The sequence below is a fragment of the Sphaeroforma arctica genome (genome assembly GCF_001186125.1).
Source record: "Sphaeroforma arctica JP610 unplaced genomic scaffold supercont1.33, whole genome shotgun sequence".
Lineage (NCBI taxonomy): Eukaryota > Ichthyosporea > Ichthyophonida > Sphaeroforma > Sphaeroforma arctica.
Genome location: NW_014040525.1, coordinates 52114 through 61434, shown reverse-complemented (window position 1 = coordinate 61434; position 9321 = coordinate 52114). Strand labels below are relative to the sequence as shown.

The following is a 9321-nucleotide window of genomic DNA, read 5'->3' as shown; positions in this document are numbered from 1 at the left end:
TTATATGTATATACATGCATACATACATACATACAAACATACTTACATTTCATCTGTATGTGTGTGTATATATTAATCTCGACTTATGTATGAGTTGCATTTGAATAATGTATCATATTTGTACGTTTTTCAGTTTGTATGTACATGTGCTGTCCTCTGGGAGACTACTAGCCACAGTGGTATCTATGTATGCGTGTATTTATATGCATCGACACTAGTATATTGCATATTCTGGTGTTATGTATACAGTTGTTTGTCTTTTATTTGATGACAGTACAAATATCACATCCTCAAGTAGTTATGAAGTTTGTTTGATGAATGTGGTTGTGCGTTGCATCCTGGATTTTATACTCAGTTATATCCCTAGCAGTCACTTCGATGGGGCCGCCAATGGACTTTTGGTTGTCGATCTCTGCATTGACTTCAGGCTCCGAAATGTTTATAGCACTGAATCTTTTGATACCTTCCATTCAAGAATCTTACATACTCAATTGTATATTGGGTTACTCGCTTCTACACGATTTAGGTAATTTCGAGCTCTGGCGTGAAGTTGAAGATGAAGTGGAGGCTAAGAAGAAGAAGAAAGAAGATGAAGAGGAGAATAATGCAATGAAGGTATATCGTGCGCCCAAGATTGGGCATGGCACATTACGTTGATAGAAGTGCGTGGTTGCATACTTCAATTAAAACTTGTCTCTATATTTTGTGTGTTATTGCACCTCTCTTTTTGTAGTTGTGCTTACAGTGACCTTAGTGATAATTGTATCGAGTTCATACTTCGCTACCAACTCCAGTAGTATATTTGTGGTCACCGTGCATATCGGTGAGGTTAAAGGCGTAAGGACACATTACTGAGAACACCAGTTGTAAATGTGATATACAAATGACACTAATGCATATTTACATATACCTAAGCATACCAAGGTCGAATTTCAGAATTACAGTAGGATATTTAATTAAAAAAATCACACTCTGGATAGCAGGTATTTGTACTGACGTATCCCGAGGCATTAGATAGCAGAACGAAGCAAACGAAGAAAGAGATGCACATGTTGGGTATGATAATCTTCCACTTACAGTAATATTTATCCGTTATAATAAATTTTGCAGGCCTTAGAGAACAGAACGAAGCAATCGAAGAAAGAGATGGACATGCTGGATACTCTCGAGGAGATCCGAGACATGAACGACAGGAATGCGGCCGTAGATGTCAACGAATTGATTCAGCAGAAGAACGATGCACTGGTCAAAGAGGTATGTGCAGGCTAACGTTTGTGTTTTGATTGCGTATATTGAATATATGCGCTCGCGTGTGTGTGTGGTGAAGGCGATTAAAGGTGTACCTTAGTCTTCGCCCCTTTTTTTACTGTATTGTGATGAAACAAGCTGTACCATTTACTGGCAGTACACACTCGTACCTGCTTTATGATCTCACGCTTGCGAGGGCATACTATACTTTGATATGATTGTACCGTTGCTGAATCGATGCTCTTGTGACTTATGGCTTTGTCTCTCCCCCCTCCTTCACACACACGCACATAGTTGCAAGACCAGGAAAAGAGGGACGAAGAGGAGATTGCCAAGATCTTCAACAGTACAGGTGCCGGGGATGACACTTCCGCCACAGACGGTGCCGCCGATAATATTGTGGTACCAGCTGTACCTGTTAAAGTCAAGAGATTGGCAGAATCCGACTCGGACGAGGGCCAATCAAATGTTCGGAAAAGGCCTGTTTTTGGCCAATCAGATAACCCGAAGACCAAAAAGGCTAAACCCGGGTTGGCAATACATACTATTACGGATCACAGCGAGCTTGACATAATACCTGAGATTGTTACAGTAAGTGCGAGCACCAATGCGCCTCGTTCTAAGGAGAGTGTGATGAAGAAAAAGTTTAACTTAGGGGCTATGTTGGGTATTGTGAGGAAGTCTGAGAAACCGGAGGCGGCAGTTGTGAAGAAGTCTGAAAAACCGGAGGCGGCAGTCAGTAATGTATTGGCTGGGTTGGGTGGGTATGGCAGCAGCAGCGAAGATAGCTCATGAGTGGGGTTCTATTAGTATTACCTCCACTATGCTTCTCCCCATTGAATTTTACATGTTTGGGTTCTGTGGTGGCCACGGTAGTAGTAGCAATGTCAGCGCTTATTAGATCCCTATCATCACTGATGGGCATTCGCACTCGCTTTCTTCTCGTGAAGTAGGGTATTACAAGTGACTTTGGAGAGGTTGGGTACACTAGGTGACAGCATATGAGAAGATTTTGCACTATCAGTGTTGTTCTGCCCGAGCCCCTTCCCATAACATGTTCAACAATTAGAGAGAGAAAAATGGCTCTGGTTGCGGCGATTGTTAGTTTAAAGGAGGAGTTCTTGATCACAAATATATTACTTGGCCCGAACTTGCTTGCAAGACATTGATGTATGACTCGCGCAAGCTGCTTGACATGCCACGGATCTTGCTTCGAGGCTGGCAGGCTTCAGGCTTGGGTGGCAACGGAATTGTGCGAACATAGCACGCGGGAAGGTCTTATATTGACATCTGATACAAATCCAGCATGTTTCATAGCAGGCGGTATTTACATTGACGTGAACATGGTTGGGTGTATTTAGTAGTGGTAGCGATCGCAGCACAGGGATGCGACTTTCGTAGTATTATTTTCTTAAATGCCATGCGCTAGTCCGCAGTGGGTTAGGCGGCTGTGCGATCATAGCACATATCAGGGTACGTCACCATCATACACGAACCTGCTTCACAGACGTCGGTGTTGATATTGATACTGTCAGGCTTGGGTGGTTATGGTATTGGTAGCGATGGCAGCACGTAGGAGGATCACCAAAGGCTGTTGGTATACGATATTTTGCAAGCCTATGTTTCAAGGCATATAAATACGATCGCACGTGCTTATTCGCGTTCGGCCCACTCGCTGATATTTTGCAAGCCTATCTTTCGAGGCATATAAACATAATCGCGCGTGCTTTTTCGCGTTCGGCCCACTCGCTGATATTTTGCGAGCCTATCTTTCAAGGCATATTAATACGATCGCGCGTGCTTATTCGCGTTTGGCCCACTCGCTGATATTTTGCGAGCCTATTTTTCAAGGCATGTAAATACGATCGCGCGTGCTTATTCGCGTCCGGCCCACTCGCTGAAGTCATGAGAGGCAAAGTGCAACGCTTCAGGAGTATTAGAGTAAAGGCGAACTATTGTATCAACTTGGCGTTTTCGGCCCATTGGCTTTGTTCTGAAGTACACGGCACATCCTTGTGGTACCGAACACGTGCGTCTAGAGGTGCCCTCTATGATTTAAACTAGATTTTTCCGGGTAGCGAGTTCTCCAAGCGGACCGATGCGTTGAATGTTTATGGTTATTGCTATGCTTTTGAATCTTTGCAATGCTGGTCCGATTTGAAGGAGGCTGCAAGAATATTTCCGCCATCATCCGCTTGGGTTGGGCTCTGATATGGACTTGGGGTACGAGTTGTTGTTTAGGTTGTGAGCGGGAAGTATCTTGCAGTTGTTCGTTTGTATTTCCAGACCAGGCAGGCGTTTTTAGATGGGTATAAAAATACTATTGAACAACTGAACAATTCCGATAAAAATTTCAGGCGAGTATTCTCGTCTACCATACGACATGGAATTACACCGTAACTAGCAAATGATGGCGATATATGGTATCTTTATAATAATGCGTCACAACAATATATTGTGAATGTGCTGTGAGGTAGACTTTGAAAAAGCCTCGACGGCTAATCAACACAGTCGGTGCATAACATGGCGAGAATTGGTAAGCAACTAGCCTGATAGTACCGACTGAAAATTGATTTGATATTAGAAGTATGGGATGGGCGTGATAGTGAGACACCGGCTATAGATAATATGCTATATCTCGCTAGCACATATGTGGCTTGGTGTTGAAGTCTTCGCGTCTCAAAATGTAAAAATAAAACAACCGCTTGTAACATACCAAAGTTTGCAGTAGAAGGGGTGAATTGCAATATGCGGCTTGACAAAGGTGCGATCGTCTCTTGCTGTGGCACGTCATGCAGAGACCGTGAATTAAATTAAAAATTTAACCGATTTATGCCAGACATCATGCACCTTGTAACGTACTGCATAATGTATGGATGGTGCACAAGTGACATATGAGAGATCGTCGACAACCCAAAGAGTAATAAAACGCTATAGATTTGTTGATAGACAAATAGTACATACTCGTCAGATCAGTTGCTTGCCAAAGCTTGAGAACTATCAACATATTTGCGTACTTATTGCAGAAGTTCATTTTGAGAAGGTCACAAGTTCATTTTGAGAAGGTAAACGAGCACCTTGCAATCTTTGGTTTTTATTTCCTCACTAAATCTGCATTGTGTCTTGTATGTATTGTCATCTATTGTTTGAGGATATAGCCATTTAGCCAGCTACTGAAACTCTGAATAGTTTGGCAGCAAGAGTTTTGTTTACAAACACATGTGTGGGGTATCTTTGGAAAGTCAAACTGAACTACAGAAGTCTGAACTCTTACACACACACTCTCCCTCTCTAGTCTCTCTCTCTCTCTCTACTAGCTATAGAGCTAGAGAGAGAGTAGAGCGACAGGAATCGAGTCTCGTCACTTGTCGGTCGTCACTCGTCGGTCGTCACTCGTCGGTCGTCACTCGTCGGTCGTCACTCGTCGGTCGTCACTCGTCGGTCGTCACTCGTCGGTCGTCACTCGTCGGTCGTCACTCGTCGGTCGTCACTCGTCGGTCGTCACTCGTCGGTCGTCACTCGTCGGTCGTCACTCGTCACTCGTCGGTCGTCACTCGTCGGTCGTCAATCGTCACTCGTCACTCGTCACTCGTCACTCGTTAAATACTCGTCACTCGTCACATAGCCGGACTCAGGGTAACCGGTAAATATCAATCCCAGGCACCCAGCCCCCAGGGCCCAGGCCTAAGGGGCCCTGTCCCGGGCCCTGCCAGGGGCCCAAGAGACCCTGAAAGGCTGAAACCGTGTCGGGCTGTCAGCAGTTCAGGCGCTCAGCTGGGTCAGCTCTGTTAGCCGTCGGCCTGCCGAGTCTAGAGTCTCACACGAGTCAGGAAACTCGGGTTAAAGACTGATGTTTCTTTTTCGGGGGCTATGCCACTATAGCGAGACTGTAACGAGTCAAGAACTCAAAACTCATGAGCTAAGGCGCCAGATGTACAAGCCTCAAGTCTGATGAGTGTCTGAGAGACGACTCTGAGACTCAGGGCCAGGGCCGCCAGGGCCGCCAGGCGCCCAGAGTCTTCCCCTAAATTATTTTTACTGCATTGCCTTCTTCTGAAAAGAAAAACCATTTCATGTTCAATTTTCAGACGGCTATCACTATGTGCGTTGTCAAGGAATTTAAAATTTTATATTATTGTACACTAAAACCTAAAATTCCGACCCCGGATTCTGCGATGATATCCGAATTGCGATTCTTGTTTCAGGAATAATATGAAAACAGCAGTATACACCAAGTCCTAATCATCCTTGATGGGTTTGATATAAATTGGAGCGAAGCAGTTCCAAAAAGTCAAAAACATTATGTACTCACAGACTCACATCATGAGTCACAAGTGAGTCAGTGACAACTTACAGAGTCACAGCTGGTGGAGCAAGGCAGCCCCAGGCCCAGCCCTCTGACTCTCTGAGAGAGAGGCGCCCCCAGCCTATATTTTTTTAATAAAAATACAATACAACAGTATACACTGTACATAATAACTAATTGTTCTATTTTTAAAACTACAACCAATATTTACAACAAATTGAATACATAAATAAGTATTTTAAATATATTTATGTACCTTCCCTGAATCCGGCACTCCACACTCTACAGTCCCCAATCCCCACTCCCCAGTGAGTCCACACTCCATAGAGTCCACAGTCCACACTCCGTTGAGTCCACAGTCCACAGTCCACACTCCACAGCCCACCCTCGACATTCACAGTCCACACTCCCCACTCTCCAGTCCCCTCCAGTCTCCACAGTCCACAGTCCACACTCCAGTCTCCACACTCCAGTCTCCACACTCTGTCTCTCACTCTCATCTCACAGACTCACACAGTCGCACAGGCCACAACTCCACAGCCCAGAGTCCCACACTCCCACTTTCGCACAGCTAACAGTACAGAGTCACCAGTTCTAGTGTTCTACACACAGTCACACACAAATACATAAACAATGATTACTATCTTACTAGGGAACCAATCAGAACAAAATATTGTGACTTTTCGTTGCTCCTCTTCATTTGTATTGGTACAATTTATCATATTTGAACGAACCATATATATTTCAAACTTCTTGAAAACAATTCTAAAAATCACAATACGATGAACTCCATTCTTCATGCCATTGACAACACAAATTGGACATAGTGATTTGAGTCATGTTTGTATCTCTGGCTCTGAGGCTCTGGGCCCTGGGCCCTGGGGCATGAGCCTATGCTTACAATCAATACACATACTGTTAATTAGTACAATATATATACATACATCCAGCGAAATAATACATCATCTGTATAAAAATTGTTCAGAAATATAGCCTATCTGTATAAATAACGCTACATGTGCTGAAAGTTACACTTAATTTTATAGATAGTAAACATTCACAGGAAACATAACTAACCATGATGAGTGCCGAAAGGAAGCAGATAGTACAGGAAGTACAAGAGAGGGATTCAGTGGTATTTGACGGGGATTCAATAGACGACGATAGGCTCAAGCCAAACTGTGATGATGGTGCTAGTACAATGTCGCAGGCTATTAGTCTGTCTGATTTAAATGGGAATCCAATACAGGCAAATACAGAGGTCCCGGTACCTGTAGATACAGAAAATTTCAAGGGTCAGATGTATGTCAAGATGAAGTGTGAGGATATGTTGGAAGACTACCACGAGTACTTTCACGGGAAGAAACGAACATTCGAGTTACAGGTATGAATGATTGTATGCTACTTTAATTTTGAGCAATGCTATTCTCATTGAAATACGCAAACGTTCGAGTTGCAGGTATGAGTGAATAGAATCCTTGGTTTGTATGTTGTCGAATTTTCGATTCACATGCACTCATGATCAAATACATGTAAGATATCCGTAGCGCATTTCTTATAAGCGCTATCATTTACATAAAAGAATATTTTTCTTCGAGGTACATGTTTGAATAAATAGCCATACTTCATTCGTAGTCTATTAGTCATATGCAATATTAGTTTGCGGGCTTTCCGGTCACAGGTATATTGAGCGCTTGTACTGAACATTATATGAATATTAATACAAAACCGAGGTAAAAAAAAGTATTTTGCTATTCCATGGCAAGATATAGTTTGGCATTAGCCTCGTATCTGATACAGGCTTTGTATTTCGATTGTTTTGTTTCAATTGTACATCCTTGTACGGTTTTCAATTTGTAGTATAAGGGTGGGGATTTGTATATTGACTGTTATTGGTAATTTATGATATGTTATAGAAGGCAAAAGTGGTCCATACAGGGCCCGTCGCTTTCTGTCCTTTTCTGTTTCATACATTCCTTCAAGGGTGTGAACGCACAGCTGCTCCACCTTGTTTTTGCTCTCTGGCTTAGCGGTGTATCGTCGCACAAATTTACCCATGCTGTACTTTCTTTTGTTAAAGTACACACATACCATGACAACATAATATTTAAGATACACTTCTTTTTACGAGTAGACTATTTGCAATATACCGATTTTTGCAGTATACCACTTTTGAGATACAGTCGATATTCTCATCTTTGTTTAGTGTTGTGCTTGAGTGATTCTCGTGTGTTTCTAAGCATTGTGGCGTGTATCATACGCGCTCTACAGTGACTGTGTTGTGTTTCATCGTCTATGTATGTTGTATAATCGGTGGAAAATGGCTGTCGAAGTGTGCCACATAGCAGAGCAGGTTTGTTTCATACTTCATCATATTGTGCGCGAGAGTATCACTGTCTTCTATGTAAGCAAATTTTCAAGTTTAATAGTCAAAATCGTACCATCGTAAGTGAGGCCCACTCTTGTATAAGACTGTACATCGATTGGTGGTAAGGAGAAGAGAATATGTGTATTGAAAAACAGCTTCCGATTCAGTTATGTGGCCTGCTTCTGATGCTTTGGCTCTGTATTCGACTGACTATTATAGGTACAAGGAAAGTTCAGTGGCATCACCGAAGACGATTGTGTATACCTGGGCGTGGAGACCCCCGAATATCTCAGGCTCGGTTTCTGGGCCCGTATGATGCTCACACTGGTAAAGGCCTTTGTGCACCGGATTGAACCCAGCTCAACCGTAAGCTTAGGAGACTACTACACAGGCGAAGTAGGGGCAATTTCGTTTCCCTTGCAAGAGTCATGCGACAGGCTGATGGTAACTCCTCCAGGTGAGGAACCGCCCAGTCTGAGCAGGAGCGACATGCTGCCCGAAGGCATGACCAAAGACGAGAGGAAAATGTACACTACGTATAACAATGACGACACCTACACACTGTCTATGCACGGCATGTACGTGGATTGGCTGAAGTGGCACGTGGTTAATATCCCCGGAGTCCCGGATTTGCACATGGAGTCCTTCTGTGATGACATGCCCGTGTCCATTGTGGCGTACACTTTGCCAAAGAACCATTCGGGATCCCACCACTGTGTGGAGAAGAAGTATATCTTCCAAGTTAAGATGTCGCCCAACAAGGAGCCATCGGGTGTATCCACTGAGACTGTGTCTGAAGGGTCAATTTGATGAGGAGTAGCGTGCTATAGTCCTAAATCGGTTTAAAATAATGCATCAAGACAATACATTTACATAACGAGAATAGTCAAGTTCAATTGCCATACTTTCTGCACAGCCTTGCAGAGCGATCGACAAATAGCGGCTCGGTGGTCAAAAGTAGCACGTTAGAATGTTAAGCATGCCTTTACTTTTTACATAGGCCTTTGGTCTTACATAGTAGTGATCATACTGTCGCAACATTCACCACAACGACTCCACAATCTGGTTATGCATACACAGCGCTTGTGTTAAATTGGATAGTTCACGATTGCCTGTACGAATGTAATGAAAATATGGAGTACCGTTCGTCCGGATGTAGCTATGGTCTAAAGATTAGCCGTCCAGTTTCGCCATATCATGACATTGCAGTTTTTTCCGGTTGCCTTTTTATTGATGGAACCATAATCCCTTTTTATTCTTCTTACAAAGGCCTACAGATGTAAATATAAAATAGTCGCAACTAAACTCGCATACGGATATATGCAGCAAATATAAAACACTCATGCTGAACATAAATTGTGTGACTAGGACAAACAATTGAAGTATATATATATATATA

General features: G+C 43.1%; 3 protein-coding genes across 3 annotated transcripts; 2 read left to right on the top strand and 1 right to left on the bottom strand.

Annotated features, from left to right (window-relative positions):
- Window positions 1–435: 435 nt before the first annotated feature.
- Window positions 436–3715, top strand: SARC_00935 (hypothetical protein; the record flags this gene model as incomplete). The annotated part of the gene is made up of 3 exons (XM_014305360.1): window positions 436–615; window positions 1111–1254; window positions 1543–3715. 3 exons carry the CDS (start codon window positions 436–438, stop codon window positions 2041–2043), a joined length of 825 nt encoding a protein of 274 aa, XP_014160835.1. The 3' UTR covers window positions 2044–3715.
- Window positions 3716–5802: 2087 nt separating this feature from the next.
- SARC_00934 (hypothetical protein) lies at window positions 5803–6054 on the bottom strand (the record flags this gene model as incomplete). The annotated part of the gene is made up of 1 exon (XM_014305359.1): window positions 5803–6054. One exon carries the CDS (start codon window positions 6052–6054, stop codon window positions 5803–5805), a length of 252 nt encoding a protein of 83 aa, XP_014160834.1.
- A 474-nt stretch (window positions 6055–6528) lies between these two features.
- SARC_00933 (hypothetical protein) lies at window positions 6529–9273 on the top strand. The gene is made up of 2 exons (XM_014305358.1): window positions 6529–6938; window positions 8142–9273. Exons 1-2 carry the CDS (start codon window positions 6633–6635, stop codon window positions 8730–8732), a joined length of 897 nt encoding a protein of 298 aa, XP_014160833.1. The 5' UTR covers window positions 6529–6632; the 3' UTR covers window positions 8733–9273.
- The last annotated feature ends 48 nt before the right edge of the window (window positions 9274–9321 follow it).